This window comes from Boleophthalmus pectinirostris, unplaced genomic scaffold, assembly GCF_026225935.1.
Source record: "Boleophthalmus pectinirostris isolate CB_2022bp ecotype Guang Dong unplaced genomic scaffold, ASM2622593v1 HiC_scaffold_23, whole genome shotgun sequence".
NCBI classification, from domain to species: Eukaryota; Metazoa; Chordata; class Actinopteri; order Gobiiformes; family Gobiidae; genus Boleophthalmus; species Boleophthalmus pectinirostris.
Genome location: NW_026571207.1, coordinates 15,110,644 through 15,130,926, shown reverse-complemented (window position 1 = coordinate 15,130,926; position 20,283 = coordinate 15,110,644). Strand labels below are relative to the sequence as shown.

Below are 20,283 nucleotides of genomic sequence, written 5' to 3'. Positions count from 1 at the left end.
GCAGTGTCCTTGAGCAAGACACTTTATCTGTTTGAGGATTGGGGTGACGCATTGCATTTGTGGACAGACAGACCCTAAACAAGTGAAGGACCACAGCTGGGTATTGGGAGTGAATGAATACATGAAGGAACATTTAAGAAGTCGGACAGTGATTGGTGATACCAGTGACTTTTTTTTAAATAAAATGCATCAAAAAAATTCTCCACTATCAAATTTTATCTTGGCGGCCTCCTGCTTTAACTAATCTAGCAATTAAATATATTTACAGATAAAACATAATATTAAAGGTGCACATGTAACATTTCTGGTGGAGGGTCTGTGACCTGCTTCTCTTCATGGAGTTATTGCCTGGAATGTTCCACAGTATAGCATTACAATTATTTACCTCTACAGAGACAGGAGGTGACACCACAGGGCCAAGTTACATGTCAGAATCTGTGGAGAGGTGAGCCGATTCTCAGTAAGATTTTATTTATTTATTTATTTTAGAAATTTTAGGTTAATAAAAAACAATGTTATTGACTCAATTCAAGATGGATAGTTTTAATGCCATACCAGGACATTTCAGATAAAACATAGCAATAGCATCAGCATGGAGACAAACAAGTTGCACAGTGCACCATTATGGTAAACGGTCACATTTTTCTATAGCACTTTTCCACCTTCAAGGCACTCAAAGCACTTTACAACAAGGAACCACTCACCCATTCACACACCAGAGTACACAGACACTGTGGGCAAGGTGGGTTAAGTGTCTTTCATCTGTGGGAGCTGGAATCACACCAGCCAACCTGTGGGTCAGTGGATCTGACCACTCAACCTGTGATGTTTATGTCAAGAGCTGGATTTGAACCACCAACCTTCAGATCAGTGGGCGAATGCTCTACCAACTGTGCTACTGCTGTCCGTTAAAGTTAATGACAAAAGAATAACATCTGATTAAAATTATAGCCTGAGAATTTATACATTTTGATACCTTGTCAGTATGAAAATATTGGTTAAAATGTGTCCATATTTAAATTTGTAGCTTAGGTGCTAATTATTGAATGTCCACAGGCAACCATATTAGCAACACAATATAGATCCTTGTAAAGGTCAAAGTAAATCCTTGTCAGTTGTTATAATATAACATTATATCCGTGCATGATCTGTGTATAGCAGAGTCACTGGAGAAGTCGTTCCAGATCTTCCTTTGTCACTGGAAATGTCAGTACACAATTCTCTGGACTCCCTGGAAGATTTTTGCCACTAATGAGGATTATCGGGAAGATGGAATGAAAGTTGATGATGTCCGATACTGTGTCAAACATCTGAGGAGCAGGGCACACACCATCACATATGCAGTATTACAATGTTAACTTTAAAAGACCCTTATTATGCTATTTTCTGATCTATGTTATAATGTTTTCCTCATTACAAACATACCTGGGATTGTGTTTTGTTTCACATGTTTAACACACAAATCTTGCATATTTAGGCTGAGTTCTTCTCTCAAACAGAAAACACTTGTTATGTCATAATACAGGAAGTGTTCAAGTGTGTTGTTAAACTTCACACAGCTTCACTAAAATTATTTGGGTGATTTCAGACCCAGAATTGCCAATCTCTACTGAAAAAAAGGTAGAAAGTAGCTGATAACTTGAAAACTCCCTCTTCATGATATCACAAGGTGGAACAGAGTGTTTTGAGCTTTAGAGATGTAAATAAACGAGGATTACTCAAACATATGCCAAAAAAAAAAGCACAGCTCCAGCTATGTTTTTGATGAGGTAACAACATAACGTTGCATAAAGCTCACAAGAGTAATATAGGTCCTTTAACTAATTATTTTTTGTTCACTTACTTCATTAGATCGTTGTCCCGTTCCTAAGGCATACTTTCTGTGAGATTCAATAAAACGGATTTTGACATTGTACACTTTCTTCTCGTGAAAAACTGACAAGACTAAAGGTTCACTGTTGCTGTTGAGGGAGCAGTTTCGAACTAAAAATGCCCCATCCTAAAATGAAAAGTGACATTTCAAAATAAATAGAAGTAATATAAATTGACTTGTTATATTTTTGTTTTGTACCTTATTGACGAGGTGCAAGGCGTGCTCTGCGTCTGTCCTATTACACGGTCCAATGTACCACATATCTCCCCTATACATCTACCCCACAAACATAGTCCCCAAACGTTATACAGACAAAATATGCAATAGAATAATATATAGCTAAGGACTATAAGGCATATATTTGTTACCTGTGATTCTCCCCTTGGTACAAAGTCATGTTGATCAAGCACATCTTTAATCTGAGGCCATTTATTGTGACAATGTTGCAGTTTTGGATCGTCGTCATTTTCTAAATCAGTTATTGTAGTATTATACAATAGGATCAGCTAATATATATAACATATCCAAAGAAGGTAACATCTGAGTTGTTATTGCACTTACCATGGTCCTCATTTGACCACCTGATGAGCAAGATAAGCAGTTATAAAAAAAACAAAACAAAAAAACGCACACACAAAAAGTTAAAATTTTGTTAAGAAAAATAGTCTACCTTTCAGCAATGTGTTGAGCTTCTATGTCAATAGAAAATTTAGCCCGTTCAGCATGTGAGCCTGAAATGGGAATTATCAGTATCATAGTATTTCTTATAGGCTGAATCTTTCAAGGTGCATTGCACAACTTTTCTGGTAGAGCATCAGTCACCTGCTTATCTCCATGTAAATGTTATTGCTTTGCCTGAAATGTTCCATGGTATGACATTAATCACATCTATATAGCATGTATTAATTATGGGTATTTCTTGCTAAAAAATTCAGTAATTCTCTCTGTGAATAGGAGTGACTCTCCACAGATCTGAGCATTAATTTAGCCTCCCTTAACATACAAAAGTTTAATCTATACTGTGGAGCATTCTAGACAGAGCAATAACATCTCCATGAAGAGAAGCAGGTGATGAACCCTCCACCAGAAAAAGTTGTGCTATGCACCTTTAAAACGAATGCATACCTTTAGAGTTTGACGAGGAGTGACTGCTCACATTTTTAGCAGTTTTATTTTGCCGTCTAAAATGACAAGAAGATAAGATAAAAAAACAATAAAATTGTTACTTATTATTCATTACTGATTCAGCTGCACTGACAGAGCCATTATTAGTGTCAAGCATAGTGTGTTATCGCAGACCACCAGCAGAGGGAGACAGTGCCCTACACAACATGTGCCCCTCAAACCGGAGACAGCAGAAGTTAGTTTTTAGACTTTATTGCCCCACAAGGGAAATTATTTGGACACAGTAGCTCACACATCATAATATATTATAATAACAAACAGCAAAAATATTAATGGTAATAATAAATTCAAAATAAGTATAAAAAAGCATGGATTTTTTATTTTTTTATTTATTTTTTTTTTTGAGTGGATAGATTATAATGTTTGTGAGTGAAAGGGATTGCACAATTAGTGTTTTAGTGGTGATATTATCAGGTGCACGTTCTGCTGAGGTAAAATATAAATTCAATATGCTCTTATTGTGAAAATATTTTACATAAATGGGTACTATTTTGGGGACTTAAATGGTACATTCAAACACGCTTTGAGTACTCCTATAACATAAAACATAATATGAATTCAAGTGCCACCTTTATTCAGATATACTATATAGAGCTAAATCTGATCCAAAACATGCTAAAACTCACTGTTTCTTGGAGCTTTCTTTCAGAGTTATCCCATTGAGCTGGTCCACAAGCTCCGAGGGGAATCGTGGTGACGGAGGACATCTGGAACAAGACTTAATCCTGTTACATAAAGTTCATGCAAACTTCCAAATCTCATTAAGCTGATGTGATGTCTGATGGCTGAGTAATTACCTGCGTGATGGCTGTGATTGGACAAGACAGAAAAGTGATCATCAGCATTATAAATACAGAGCATAGAGTGTGCATAGGTCAGTGTGTGTACTTTACCGGGTCCGTGTGCTGGAAGGACTGAAGGTTAGCTACAAATTTGAGCACTGGTTAACATTAGGAAAACATGGCAATGTAAATATACCATAAGTATTTTATATTAATAATTACCACTTGTGTTTTTCCTTCTCCCTGGCTTCAGATCTCTGTTGATAAAAGGAGCTTGTAGCAAAAACAACAATACAAGTTTATTATATATATATATGTATATATATGTATGTATGTATGTATATATATATATATATATATATATATATATATATATATATATATATATATATATATATATATATATATATATGTATGTATGTATATATATATATATATATATATATATATATATATATATATATATATATATATATATATATAATATATATATATATATATATATATATATATATATATATATATATATATATATATATATATATATATAAAGTAAAGTACTCCATTGTCAATTCAACTAATAAACAATAAACAATCAAAAAGGCAATCATTTATTGCCAGGAATGAAGAAAGAGAAAGGAAGCCACTAATCAATCAAAGCCAAACTTGCTAAGCTGAGTTCTAAAATGATCAAAACAAGTCTGGTGGTACTGATGAAGTTGTATGGACTTTAAAAACACAGAGAAGGAGAAACAAAACAGGTATGTTTTTGATGGGAATGTCACAATAAAAAAAAAAAACCTACATAAATAAATGTAACATAATATTGTACATTTAAGCATAAAGATTTAGCCAACCTTTAACCTTTGGTTCCTTTGTGTGTGTGTTAGTTTTGTTTACCTGGCTTTGTTGTAGTTCTTCTAGGAGGATAAGTGGGGTGGATTATAGAATGACCCTGTTGGAGGAGACAGAGTTACAGAGTTACCAGTATTTAGACCAGAGCAGATAGAAAAACTCCAGAGGTGCTCAGTGCTTACACTGGCCAGGTCAGATGAAAGGCTCTGAGCAGACGATGACCTGGGGAGATCCCTGTCTGTGGAGGAAATACAGAGTCAGTCAGTCAGATTATTTTTGAATATAAGATGAAAGCAATTCCCCTAACTTTCTTGAGATGATACTTCACCTGCATGATTCCATGGGAAAATTTAAACCTCATACAACATACTCTGGAACATTTTCCAGGTATATATAATGTTTTATGGCATGCTGTGGAATATTATATCCAAAGATGCAAAATTTCTATGGAGACAAACAGGAGGTCCCTCCCCCAGGTCAAGTAAGAGAGCATGCTCAGTACAAGGATACGTGTTTACTAGTGCAATGGAAACACCAAAAAAAAAAAAAAAAAAAAAAGCTTCTATTTTACTACTCCTAATCTTTTGGAGCAATGTCCAAATAACTTCCCTTGTGGATCAATAAAGTTTGTCTAAGTCTAAGTCTAACCCCACACTCGTTTCAACTCGTTTTGAGACCCAGAGTTTAAACTCTTTATTCAACTCAGAGTATTATAAATCCCAGGGTCTCAAACTAGTGCCATCAAAATTAAACTGGCTTCTCGGTGGGAGTCGAAATGTCTTGACCGCAAAAACTGTGTCCGTATGACTACCACTGTAAAACCTTCTCTATATCAATCTTTGACTACACAGTACATGATATTTTATGCTGTGTCGTAATATTTGCCTCCTACATGTGTCCTCCTACATCCCAGCTTCCAACTGATTACACAGACAAAACTCTCCAAGTGAGAGCACAATTTAAACCCACAAGAAAACAGCCCAGTCATTTAAAACAACATATCTTCACTGTGCATTCAGGATAACTGTAATGGTAAATGGTCACATTTTTCTATAGCGCTTTTCCACCTTCAAGGCACTCAAAGCGCTTTACAACAAGGAACCACTCACCCATTCACACACACATTCACACACCAGTGTACGCAGACACTGTGGGCAAGGTGGGTTAAGTGTCTTGCCCAAGGACACAACGAAAGCATTCATCTGTGGGAGCTGGAATCACACCAGCCAACCTGTGGTTCAGTGGGCGAATGCTCTACCAACTGAGCTACTGCCGCCACTGAGCTACTGCCACCAATGTCACAGTCTTACTCAACCTGACAACAGATGGCCCCAGAGATGCACTGACAGACCACACGCAGGAGCCCAGTGCAAAAGAGCACAACTACCGCTCCATACACGTCACTATAATTACACCAAAAAAGCCAACAGCCCCATTATGTGCGGATAGGATCAAACATTTAAAGTTATTGTACTGTTTTCTTTTTAGGATTTTCAATAATACAGTGGAAAAGTTTTTGTCTCTCAAAGTGTGTTATGATAATAGTGACGTGCACATTTTAAAGGTCAAACTCACTCCTACACATTCAGTTGGGGTTCAGACTGCGCCCACTTCATTTGCTCTGTAGATTTACTATGAAAATGAACTGGAGTGTGTGAAAGTGTAACTGTTACTAAGCGCAGACCTCCACCAAGGTTCATTTCACAGTAAATGCAACAATGCAGAGATGGGCACCGAAATCTATAATCACATCTATATCTATATGGCTTTGTCTAGTATGTATTAAAGCGGGCATGTAAAATCAACCTTTATGAACTTTTAATCATGTTATAAATGACTGATGCATGTTTGAGTAGTCCAGTGTTTTCCTGTATCATTTTAAGACTTGAATGATCAGAAATTTTCACTTTTCTCCTCCCCCCTATTCTCTATACTTGCTTGCAATTGCCTTATCTATTTAAAAACGTCACATATACATTTTCCAACAATAAAAATAAGTATAAAATTTGCATCTTACTACAGTGAAAAGCCCTTATGAAGATTTTGTGTACACATTTGAGTAATAGCACTTATTTACCTGCGTACTCCCTCTCCTCATCGATGGGTCTGGCTGGTTGTATGTGCACATTGTGAACAGTCTCATGGTCGTCCACTTCATCATAGTATGGTTCCAAAATGTCACCCTGGTCCCCATATCTCTGCTTGAGTCTCCACTGTGACCGGCTGCCCTCCTACAGAGAGAACAGAAACGTCAGATGATCCCTTTAAAATGTTAAAAATCCTGGAACGTAGGCGACTGGAGCTGTACAAGGTTTGTTGTTGTTGTCTCTTGAAAAGTAGTAATTGGGCTAATTCTGGCATATTTACATTTTATGTTCATTAATATAAATACATCTAAATTTAAACTTGCCTTATGCATCTCGAGAATCCTAATTATTTACCACAATGAGTTTATAAGTGCTTATCACTATTCGTAGAAACCAGATTGGAGCTTTGCTGTCACAACAAAGATCACGATTATCGGATAATAAAATGCTTTATAATTTGATGCAGCCTGTACACATATTCAAAAAGCTGTTTATAGTTATGCAATATATCTGCATTGGGACAAAATATATTTTGTTCAATTGATTGAGAGAAAATTACTATTTATTAGTCTCAAATTTGTCATCACAACTACTTTTTTTTGGAGTAAAGTAATTGTGGCATCTGATGTCATCAACATTTCCTGGGGGTGTGATGCAAATGTCAGCACCACTCTGTAAGAATCTCTCTTAGACTTTAATAATCTGTGCTTCATTTCAACACAATCTGACCATAAAGTGCTGACTTAGTTGGAGCTAGACCAGGTGAACTGATTTCTGCTGTTAAACAAGTCCCTCTGACACATAAATTTACAGCCAAAGGCTAGTGAGCATTAGCCAACAGTTTTTATGTTAGTCAGTCTCACCTTTTTATTGAAAATGAAACACCTAAATGGGACCATGCACACTCCCATTGATCACAGGCTCCTGATAATATTTTTTTTTTTTTTTTTTTACAGTGTTTACTAATGTATGCTTTGTGTCACCATGGTAACTGCTGAGCATTCCACCATATAGATGCAGAAAACCCCTAGCGTGTTGTCACTACAAGGTATCAATAATGGTTTTCAAATTTTTTACACCATCTTCACTGTTATGTTACTCAAAATAATATTTCTCTGTTAAATGCTTCGACAGGAAACTACAATCTTGTACATGAGTCACTGTCTATCACTTTCAAATGCAATTTAAAAAACTGTGAATGGTACAGGTGTTACCACGCAACACTACAGTCAATATAAACTCGACCTCAGACTGTATTAAAGTCTGTATGTGTTAGTAGGAGAGAGAAATGGGAAATTATTCATACAGTCAATGAAAGTCCTATATGGAGCTATAGAACAAAGTGGAGTTATAACATCAGTGAAAGGCAACCTAAAAAAAATTTAATAAATAAAGTCAAGTTTTGAAGTTGTATCTCTAAATCATACTGCATGCTATGTTATCTTGTGTTCAGTGTAGATGGATTTGATTGAATATCAATACTATACTTCGACATGCATCATTTATTAGAGACGTTTACAGACGGGTCTAAGAGAGCAGGTGATTCAGAGGAAGTGAAATATGCAGATGAAGATGTAAATTAGTATATCTACTACTCTGAAGAAAAGACAGATTTTGCCCAAACACATGGAGAAAAAATAGGGACAGTACCTTTAGCTTTTTTTTTTTTTTTTCTTACAAATTCCCTTTCCCTTTTGTAAAATAAATAAAAGTTTCTATATTAACCAAAATTGAGTGTTGAGCTTTTCACTGTGTTGTTTCCTCATTAAAAACATACCTGGAGTTTTGTTTTATTCACATACGTTTGAGCAATCCTTTATTATTAGTCTGCCTACATCTCCAAAAGACAAAATGCTCTGTTCCACCTTGTGATGTCATAAAGTGGTAGTTTTCACAGCTACATTTTATCTTAAGTTCAGTAGAGCTTGGCAATTCCAGGGGCAGCAAAAAATATCAGTGCTAAATATATATATATTTTTTCCAATGACAATAATCCAAAGTGACTTAGTGAAAAACTATTGGCTAATGCTTTCTATCTTAGGACTGTAATTTTTAGGGGTGTAACGATATCCAAGTCTCATGATACGATATCATCACGGTATGAACCTCACAGTACAAAATTTATTGCAGTATCATGAGAAAGCTCTTGATATGTTGGGGAGGCTCACGATTAGGAATGTAACAATATCCAAATTTCTCTTTACGATGTTTTCACAATACACATCTCATGGTACAATATTTATTGCGATATTTTGGGGGGGGGGCTAACAAAACTGAATATGCTACTTTTTCATCTTAAAATGCCTTGACAAGATGTAATCCAAAGAACTAAGACTTAAAAGTGCTTAGAACTGTTATTTCTTCATGTAGTCTGGACTGAAATGGAGCAAAGGATCATGGTCTATGTAGTTCTCTCTGGTGCTATTGCTGCACCATAACTCTTAATTTAAGCAAAGAGACTTGTAATTCGATATATTGTGATGGTCCATGATATTATTGTGAGAACGTTGACAATATGATATCACGGTATTTCCGTTATTGTTACTTCCCTAGTCATTTTGTGTGAGAGACATATTTAAGAGCACAAATCAGTTCACCTGTCGTAGTTCCAGCTAAACCAGCCCTTTCTAGTCATTTTGTGTTAAAATGAAGCTCAGATTAAAGTCTAGCAAGATTGGGATAGAGCAGTGCCTGTAGTTAGCATCACACCCCCGAGAAAGTCGATGACATCAGCTACAAAATATCAGTAGTAGCACTAAGAAAGACAAAGCATCTGCTCACACTTGGTGAAGGTAAAGGTAATTACAAGCATAGCGCTCCCACAGTACAGCTTTACTCCATGTGGAACCTGCAGAGAAGCACAATGAAACAGGGTCCCATAACTTACCATTATCAGTGCACACTCATGGCCCTTACCAGCAGCGCAGTTAACTATGTCTGAAAATAGAATGAAAAACACCATTAGTTTATATATAGACCTGAAAATGTTTCTCTTCCGTCCTCACATGAAGAAAAATGCGCTAGTCAAATGCGATACGTTTTCATTTGATCTCATGGTTAACATTCAGGGTGTAGGGTGCTAAACGCTGCTAAAGGCAATGAGAGTGGAATGGAAGGGGCTTTGAAACAGTTGTGGTGCTATGAATAATGCAGTTTTGTAGACACATGACTCGCTGTGTAAGTCCGGTTCAGTTTGGGGCAAATGGACAGTGATCAGGTCAGACAGCAGAGGAGCAGAATCCCAGTTAGTCTTTGGTTGGCTGTACCAGGGGAGCAAGACTTTTCAAAGTGTTTGAAAACGCCTAAAACAAGCAACATCAAACCCATGAAAAAACTGAAAATTGTAAGCTCAAAATTTCAAAGCAGCTTTCCAAATAAAGACACTTGCTATAACAAAGCAGACTTGACATTGTGTCCATTGGTTGATAAACCTAACATTACTAACTGGCAGTGCTGGAACGTAACAAAGTAAAAGTAGTAAACTGTTTACTTAAGTACATTTTAAAGCTAATACTTTCACTTCAGTACATTTGAGAGAAGGTATCTGTACTTTTTTCTTTATCATTTTATTTTTTATTGCTGTCTCAGACCTGCTGAGAGGATTATTTTTTAACATGTTTGAAATTTGAGCCAAAAATAATATGCAAATAAAAATGGCTAGGAAAAACCCCCCAAAAGCAATTCAGTTGAATTGTATCTACTGGACAAAATTCAGAACAAATCTTTATCAATATCGATACATTTGAAGCAATATTAGGTCTAAAAATCTGCATATATACTTTAACTTTTTACTCTTTGTACAATTTTAAACAATTCTTTAATTCTTCTCAGGTTCTTTACTTTTACTTGAGTATTTTCTTTGTCCTGGTATCTGTACTTTTACTTAAGTAACAAAATCAAGTACTTCCACCACTGCTAACAAATTTTTACTAAGAATTCACTTTTAAATTAATATTTTGTGGGTCAGTCACACACCAGTAAAACCAAGTACCAGACAAGAACAACAGAAGAAGTGATGAAATCTTCTGATTAAAAAAATTGAGGAAAAAAGTTTGTCCTAAAGTGGTATTACATTCATTGTGGCAAAACAAAAATAAAAATAAAAAATAAAAAAGCCCATATTGTGCTGTTTTTTGATCTCTGTTGTAATGTTGTTTCCACATCACAAACAAACCTGGAGCTGTGATTTCATTCACACTTTTTAACCCTGCATATTTAGGCCAAGTTCTCCTTTCAAAAAAAATTAAAAATAAATAAATAAAATAACTGTTCCACCTTGATTTAATGATTTCAGCCCTGGAATTGCCAATCTCTACTGAACTAAAGGTAAAAGGAGCCGTTAACTTGAAAACTACCGCTTCATGACATCACAAGATGGAACCACAATCGGAATGTCACTGTTCCATCTTGTGATGTCATGAAGCGGTAGTTTTCTCCAAAGCATTTTGAGCTTTGGAGATGTAGATACTAAATAATAATAAATAATTACAGAAACATGTGTGAATGAAACAAAACACAACTCCAGATATGTTTTTGACGAGGTAACACATTTCTAACATGACTTAAAGCTCACATGAGTCAGTGTAGCATAATATAAGATCTTTAAGTAGGAACAGCTTGCAGTGAAATATAACTGAAGTTAAATGTAAAACAGTAATTCAAATGGCATAAATGAACTTAAAAGTTTCCACATATAAAAGTCACCTGTGTTCATCCACATGTTACCTTGAATGTTCCAACATATGGCATTAAACTTATTCATGGAAACAAGCCTATGATACCAGGTCAAGTAAAAGCAACGTTTTTCAAGGTATTTCTGAGCATTAAATGTACATCAGAACATTCCAAGCAAAGAAATAATATCTCCATGGAGACAAGTAGGTGCCGTAATCTTTACAAGAGAAGTTGCATAGTGCACTTTTAATATAGTAGATAGTGAGTGCTCTATGTGACATCCATACCAAACCACAATAGGAATGTCACTGTCGCTCAGACCTACAGAGATGAAGTGAAAATGAGGTGACCGTTTTACAAGTATTCCAAATCTCATCTGCCCCACTACAGATTCAGAAATGTACTATGTAACTTTTCTGATGGAGGGTCTGTCAAGTTCTTGTCTCCATGGAGATATTTATGCTTTGCCTGGAATGTCCCACAGTATGGAATTAAACTTATTTTTCCACCAAAACCAAGTTACAAGTTACATTTTTGTAGCACTTTCTGACACTGAAGAGTATGGATATGTGATTTATTTACTTGGTATGCTCCACCGTATGACATTAAATATGTTATCATTAGATTTAAAATTTTTATTTTTTTAAATTATTATTTATTCTTCAAAAATACCTTGATAAACATGCAGTTTTACTATGATAATGGTAGTGTCACCTGATTGTGCTCATGGATATGTTTAATGTCACATATAATCCAAAATTCTAAACAAGCCATAACATCTCAGACACAAGCAAGTGACGAAACCTTGACCAAAAACACACTGTACACCTTTAAGCCTTTATCAGATAATGTTTAAAACTTTTTCTTAAACACTAAGTAATTTCTGTCGATTAACTACAAAGTCTACAAAGTCTGCCATGCCTTACCTTTGGTTCAGATATGCGTTCGCTGGCACCTGCGCTCCTACTCTCTTTAAGTAGGTAGTATTTCCTCCCCTTATAGACACAGAAGCTTGTTTCAGTGTGAGGCAAAAGGTTTGACTGCTCTAACCCAAAGTGACTTCCTGTGTGGTAAAGAGGTGGCCCGTGTCTGAAGTTTGACGAGAACACAGCTTTGAAGACCTTTTCGGACTTTCTCACATCAGCAGCGTTCATGTGTTTCACTTTACAGATTGGTTACATTTTTGTTATGTTGTCACCAGTGTTGGGATTGAAGAATATACTTTGAAAATGTGCTGAGCATATTGAATGTCTGCATTAAAGCCCCACCATGTAACTTTTTATCTACAAAATAAACTAAAATAATTGCAATATTATAGCACTGATGCTTCCATCTCCACAAACCTGACTTCAATTTTAGCTACATCCTGCTGTCATCATGGAAATGTTGTACCTCTGGCTATAATTTTACACAGTATGGCATAAAACATAGCTATCTCCATGGAGAATGTTCCATAGTATAGTTTTAACTTTACATTTCCAAGGAACTACTTCCATTTCATTACATGGTCCAGTCATAGTACAAATACTTCAAATACTTTCAGGTTGAGTAGCATTAAATTATAGTGTAAAATGTGACAGGATTAAAAAACAATCAATAATTAAAGAAGAAAAAAAACTGCACACACACTCACCACAAGAACTGTTTTCTGTTTTTCTCGTATTGTGTAGTTTGAAGCCTAAATTGCATTTGCATCAAGTATCACCACGTACCCCGTTGATTCCAGGAAAGTGGTAAGTGCAGGCTACCAGAGTGCACTGAATACGTGCGTATACGCTGTCACACACTGGCTTCAAACTTTAAATGCATATATGATAGGTTTGATTGTTTTACTAATTATTACTTGTTTTGTGGGATAGTAACTATTGATCATAGTTTTCATCAGTGGCAGTTAGTGGAAAAAAGTTGAAAAGAAAAAAACTACAGAAAGTAGCAGTGTGTTCTAAATTGCAATAACTCATCCTAAGGCATAAACATGATTTCGATCCAAAATTCAGGAATAATGTACACGTAAAAAGGTATTAGTCTATTCATAAAGAATTGTGTCTTTTAGCAGTCTTTATGGTTACAAGGTGACAGTTCTGAAGTTACCCCGATGTATGCCATATAAATAAAATGATTAACTTCACCTAAGCCAAGATGTAGTAAAAAAAAAAAAAAAAAAAAAAGTCTTAACATGTTAAATGCTCATTCAGCTGAAAGTACTCTGTGGTCTTGGGGCTCACTCCTTCCTCTTATTCCTATCCCTTTTTTCCATGGTGACATTTGAACATTTTCTCTTCTGGCTGCACATGGTAGAGGCATGACATTTACTCTTTTCATTAGATCATGATCTGGTTCCCTGGTTATCTCAAACAAGACAGCACAGCTAAAAGCCTTTATGTAAGCGCTTCCATTGCAGTTTAACCTTTTAGAGTGATATTTCAGTGAGCAGGAGTGGTAGGGCTCTGGCATTAGCTGTACATGGTCACAAAATTTTTCAGTTAGATGGTCTTTTAATGCACAAAACACTTTAATTAATGATCTTAAATTTAGGTTTTATTTCACAAACTGAGCAGTGAATCTGAGAAATGAACGCAATGCTCCTGTTTCCTCTAAAACATCAACATGCTGTCATTATTGTTACATATACAAGTTCCACAGCATGTAGTTTTATATTAGAATGGTCTTTGGTTTTAGCAAACTGATTGTTCCACAAAATGGCATCTATATACACCCTAAAATTAAATTGAAATGAAGTAGATGTAGTGGTGAAAAAGAAAAAGATCATAATGTTTTATTTGTGCAATGTTACTGTATATAGAATGCTGTTGGCTGACATGAAAAGACACAAATTATCTCTAAGTATCTGTATTTTTTTCTTCTTCTGCATGTTACCGAAACAAAGGCGCATTTCAGTTTGGAGTAGAAATGTCTTTCCATGTCTCAATAACCATTTCTGCTTAATCTTCCAGACTAAAGACGGGATCATGGAGAAGCCATGCTTGTGTTTTTGAAAACATTTGAAAGCATTTGAAAGCATTCTCTGTTCAGGTTCATACATGCCAACAACTGCCTTTCGAAACATGTGAAACATCTTCAAGCCAATAAAGAACACTGGACTACAGGGTGTCTAATTTTACTAAATGTTCTTTCTTAATGGGCCTGCACCTGCTTTTTTTTTTTTGCTAATTGTTGCTATTTTATTTATTTTTTTATTAAATTAAATGTATACTTTTTTTTCTTACCTTGTTAGTAAACTCCACTCTCTTCAGTGAAAGTTGTGAAATGGTCTTATAAACTCATCATGGGGAATAATTAGGATAATTGAACCACTGCTGATCATTTAAAATGAACTAATTCTGTTTTTCCCATTTTTTAAGACAGTAAAAATCTAGTTTTATAACTTAACATGGTGACTAATTATTTTGGCAGCAACATAATGTATGTGTATCTTCCTGTGCGGTGTCTTAAGGCCCAGCTCCAGCCCTGCTCTGCGGCAGCATGCACAGACACACACACAGACACACACACACAGACACACACACACAAGGTCACTCTCTCTCTCCTGTGGTTTCTTCTGCAATGCTATAGCTCTGCTTCCTGTGAATGATCACTATCTGGCCTCTCATATTCACTGTGATGCTTATCTGCCCAGGCCGCGAACGCTAGAAGCACCGGACGCCTCCACACCTTGGCCCCCAGCTGACAGCTCCGTGCACGGGCCTGTCAATCCAGACCCATCATCCCCCTTTCTGCCCCCCTCGCAAAGGCCAAAAATTAGCCCTCTCTGCTCCTCTGTCCTGGTCCTGTCATCAAGAAATAGGATCTACAGCCAAAGAGGCAGCAGCAGCCGAGGGGCAGAGGAATACGCAGGTTAAAAGTGCACACTGACAGGTTAGGCTATAAAGTTCACATTATATCATTATTTTTGCATCATTATATTTCAGTTTTCACAAACAATCTAGCATTTTTGTTATTATTGGTGAAGTTTATTATTTTGCGTCCTGGTTGGACACAGGCAGCAGATATGACATACGTAGAGGTAATAATAAATGTTACCCAGCAGCCATAATGTTTACAAGAGGAAAAATCTGTAAAAATTGCACAACAGTTAAAATTAGACTAATGAAAATTAAAGATAAGACCTTTGTTTTGTTAAATACATGTTGAAACTATCAGAAAAATGCACGTAAATTGTCTCATCATTTTGAATGGACTGTTTTGTATTGATGACATGTTGAGGTTTTAGAACTAACTAACTGCCTCTTTCCTGTATTTTTACTTTATTTTTTATCCCCCCCTACTACCCCCTTCCAAAATCATGAAAACCCTTGCACTTTAAATACAGGTGAGTTGTGTGTGAGTCTTGCCAGAATTAGTTCATTTTTTTCATCTTTACAGAGTATGTATCTGCAGCAGCGTTGAGGTGGAGTGACATGCTTTCACAGGAAGAACAGATATGTAGCTACTCATAAACCACATGGGGAAGGCCTGTAACAGCAGGTGTACAAGTTGTGAAGAAAAGTCTGCATTTCTCAAGATGACGTAGTATGTAAGAGTCTAAGAAATAGTACAGTCTGATGACTGTACTTATTTTTGACATCTATTTTACATTCATTTATCTTATGGTCCTGCAATTTCAAAGTTTTTTTTTTTTTTTTTTTTTTAGAAAATTTGTCCTCAGTTTATTTAAAAAAAAATTTACTTTAAAGATTTAAAATAACAGTTTTTCAAATATAAACCATGCAATGAAAATCTACCACTTGGCCATGAAAGAATGAGTACTGCAGTCTTAAACAAGAACAGCCAATGGACTCATTTCTATTACGATGACATTTTCTAATCGGTATGCCAGTGTACAATGGACACGTCATTAATTGTGTCTTCAAGATATAAATTTTTATTTTTTTTCAGTTTCTGTCTACTAATACTCAAACTGAAACTGAAAACATTTTTTCAATCTAATCAGTGACATCAGTTGCATACTAGCTGAAGATTGTAATCCTATCTGTCGTACTTAGTTCAGCTTCATTGAATTTGCCTCCACAAAACATATTGAACATAGAAACTGTCCACTCCTTTGGTAAAACAATCATTCCCTTAGATTAATAAGATTCTATCTATGTTCTGGGAGACATAGATAGACCACAGTGCAATCGGGAAATTAGTTTTTGCTTATATAAACCTAAAAAAAAAGCACAAAATCATTAAGGTATTCAAGAAAAATAATATATGAATTTATTATTTTCAAAAAAGTAACATAGCCCTAGGGTTGTCAAAAGTTAAAAAAAAATAAAATAAAATGACATTAAAATCTGTATCAAAACTAGATACTGAGTTGAGCACATGTCACATTAACAGGACAAATTTTGAGCTTTATCAGAATGAATATAAGACTTCATGCCAAGATATTTACATATTACTAAAAATTGAAAATTTTTGTCATATTGTAATCGGTATCGAGTATTGATTGAATTTCTTACCACTGAAATCAAGTTTGAAATTTGTGTAACTTGTGACACTCGCTGGAACTGTTTTCAAAGTAATGTGACAAAATGTCAAATTTAAGTTTACAATCATGATTTTTTGCACTTCTGCTCCTATAATACTACTTGCAGCATTTTCATCTTTGTTTGTATCAGTATCGACTAGCTGCGACGAAATAACAAACTGTGTTAAAATGTGCTCTGAAATTCACCAAAATCAAAGTCTCCTCACAGTTCTGAATCCTTGACTAGATTAGAACGCCTGCTGGGCCCTGGAGTTTTCTAATCTACCCTATACGAGAGAAGAATGCGATAGCGTCATAACTGCATTCTGATTAGATCATGCTAGCGATCGGCAGCGTTCAGATCCTGCCCTCTATGCCCAGCACCGCCATGAGAGTGTGAATAATTAAAGCCCGGTTGCCGATAGCGATCTTCGGGCCGAGATAATACAGCGGTGATATCAGGGCTCCGACATTACTCACTCCGGTGTGCCCTGGGGCCTCTGCAGGGGCACACTCCGAAGGTCAACCGTGATGGATGCACCCTGACCACGGCTGGCTCACAGCAAAGTTCTGCCCCAAAATATGAAAAATTAGCAGTGGCAGGAGCAAAGATAGCCGTTCCGATATGGAGTGTGAGGGTATTGCATTTTACAAAGAAATTATAGTCTATGAGATTAGAGGAGATGTTTGCCAAGGACAGCTGCAGGTAAAAGGAAGAGTTTAAAGGGGATGTACGACATCTTCGAACATGAAAACATATTGAATTTATTAAAAATTATAGGTTTGCATCGGTCTAAATTTTTCTGTACTTTCATAATCCATTCATAGCATCTTAATTATTCACTGCGATGAGTTCATAAGGGCTTTTCACAACTTTCAGAAGCAACTAGTTTTGCTGTGACAGTAATACTAACAACAATTAGCATGCTAACAATGCACTTTCTGATTTTCAAAGGGTAAACCACTATAATTAGATGCATATACAGTACACAGTGCTCTCATTTCTACCTTAAGAGCTGCTTATATCTGTACAGGGGCAAAACTAATGTTGCTGTAATACATGGAAAAATAGGTACAGGTCCTTAAAAGCCTAATTACTTGTACCTGAAAGAATGAAAGTAGAAAGTAAATATTTCATGTACCACAACTCTGATTCATCAGCCGGTTTCACTTCATAGAAACCGTCTGTCCTCACAGCATTAGAATTTGTTCGCTCAAAGGAAGGCGGGTACTTTTTTATTTAAACAATTGCTGCTATTTGGTTGTGTAATGCACTGCTAACGGGGCTAACGGGTATATTAAGCTTTTCCCAAATCCCTTAGGAAGAAGGGCAATAATGTCTTTCCCTTTGATAAAATTCAACAAATATCTTTGTTCCAGTTTTAAATCCTCAATCTCTGGAATTATTGCCAACACAGAATCTTCGCTGATTGGCTGGTGCCTGGACTCGCACTTCCGGGGTTTTTGCGAACCGTCTAGTGTATTCCGATTCCTAACCTAGTCGGTGGGAGAAATGAAACTGAAAGGAGGCAGTAGATAGCGCCAGCCTGGCTTCCACAAATCAGCTCTCATTACAAAATGTTGTGTAGTGAGGCGGCAGTAGCTTATTTGGTAAGAGCGTTTGTCTAGTGATCCGAACTTTTGCTGTTTGAATCCTGCTCTCAACATGAGCATCACTGTTTGAACGGCCAGATCCACTGACCCACAGGTTGGCGGTGTGATTCCAGCTCCCACAGATGAAATCTGTCTTTATGTCCTTGGGCAAGGCACTTAACCCACCTCTCCTCTAGTGTCTGCGTACATTGGTGTATGAATGGGCAAGTGGTTCCTTGTTGTAAAGTGTTTGAGTACCTTGAAAGTGGAAAAGTGCTAGATAAAAATGTGACCATTTACCATATAGTGATTCACGTGTCTCTTTTCTAATTAGAAGAAGGCTGCAGCGGTCTGATATTTATCAATAAATTCTGCTTTTACAATACAAAAAGTAGTGCTGCTTTAATGTAATGTACACTAGTCTACACATGGCTAGGACTACATTCATGCCGTGCTGCATACATTTGTACACCAACTCGTGCTAATGTAAATGACCACCTTATGTGATGTCAAAGCTTTGTCATCTTTGCACTATATTACATCACCCCACCTCTCGCATTTATATTTTATATGTTACTTTTTTGCTGCTCTCATTATTATTCTTTTTCAGACTTCTATTACTATTCCATGTCTTATGTCTTATTATAGGCCATTAGGCTAGGTATTTTTGGAGCATATGACAAAATCTTTTTTCTTATAGATGAAAGCTGTTTTAATAACCCTCTGTATTCACTTCCAACAGACAGAATATATAGAACGTAACAGTCTGGGGTTCGCTGTATTCAACCTTGTGGTAATCAGACAATCACTCTACCACCTCTTGGGCATTCAACCAGTACAATAGCAAGTAATAATTATCATCTGATTTAATTAGGAGACAAAGTAACATGGACAGAAAGTGATGAAAAATAAGAAACAGCTGACTTTTCTGATACATATATAAAGGACACATATTACACAAAATTGACTTTTTTGAGCTTGGAACCGTGTTATGTTGTGGGTTCCTTGTCACAAACATACCTGGAGTTGAGTTTTGTTTCATTCACACATGTTTAACACACTAATCTTGCATATTTAGGCTGAGTTCTTTTCTAAAACAGAAAACACTCTGTACTTTCACTAGAATCAACTGGTTGATTTCAACCTGGATTTGTCAGTCTCTACTGAACTAAAAAGTAGCTGTTAACTTGAAAATTACCTTTTCATGACATCACAAGGTGGAAAGGCACATTTTAAGCTTTGGAGATGTAGACAGGCTAATAATAAAGCCACCAGGTATGTTTTGTTTTAAGTTACAACATTATAACATGGCTTAAATCTCGCAAGAATAAATTTGGTGTAATATAGAACCGTTAAATAACTCTTTTCTCATATTTTTAATTACAACTTGATTCTTCAAACATGTATTGACTTATGTGGCGGATATTATCCCAGAGAACCTCCAACACTGTTTAAATCACCCCTCAAACAAATCAAATACAACAGTGCTTCCTAGCCATTCTTCCCAGAGCGTCAAAGTGATTGTATTGCATTTGTCCCTCTATCACTCCTCCAGAACTTGTTCCATTCATTACAGAGGCAGGGGCCCCATGACACCAAGAGCCCCACATCCAGGTCAGCTCGCAGCCGGAGAGCTTCCCTGATTATTCCTTATTTATCCCAGCCATTGCCCCCGCTGCGGCCTGGAGTCTGTGGGAGATGTGAGAAGAGAGTGCATCTGAGAGAAACCATCCGAAGGCTAATGAGCTGAGAGCTAGCCAG

General features: G+C 36.3%; 1 protein-coding gene across 1 annotated transcript; it reads right to left on the bottom strand.

Moving 5' to 3' along the window:
• Window positions 1-527: 527 nt before the first annotated feature.
• On the bottom strand, window positions 528-12,528 carry LOC110159056 (cytokine-dependent hematopoietic cell linker). The gene is made up of 16 exons (XM_020923622.2): window positions 12,383-12,528; window positions 9,670-9,719; window positions 6,773-6,926; window positions 4,878-4,933; window positions 4,741-4,795; window positions 4,063-4,113; window positions 3,952-3,983; window positions 3,856-3,866; window positions 3,685-3,765; window positions 2,999-3,054; window positions 2,544-2,604; window positions 2,435-2,454; window positions 2,242-2,342; window positions 2,072-2,149; window positions 1,844-1,999; window positions 528-1,310 (listed from the first exon to the last, which is right to left on the bottom strand). The coding sequence occupies exons 2-16, from the start codon at window positions 9,670-9,672 to the stop codon at window positions 1,164-1,166; spliced, it is 1,062 nt and encodes a 353-aa protein (XP_020779281.2). The 5' UTR covers window positions 9,673-9,719; window positions 12,383-12,528; the 3' UTR covers window positions 528-1,163.
• Window positions 12,529-20,283: the final 7,755 nt, after the last annotated feature.

Coding starts and splice junctions, on each gene's coding strand:
- LOC110159056 (XM_020923622.2), bottom strand. Junction 4,114..4,740: donor AAGAACTACAACAAAGCCAG/GTAAACAAAACT, acceptor TTTTGCTACAAG/CTCCTTTTATCAACAGAGAT. Junction 2,000..2,071: donor CCTTGCACCTCGTCAATAAG/GTACAAAACAAA, acceptor TTTTCATTTTAG/GATGGGGCATTTTTAGTTCG.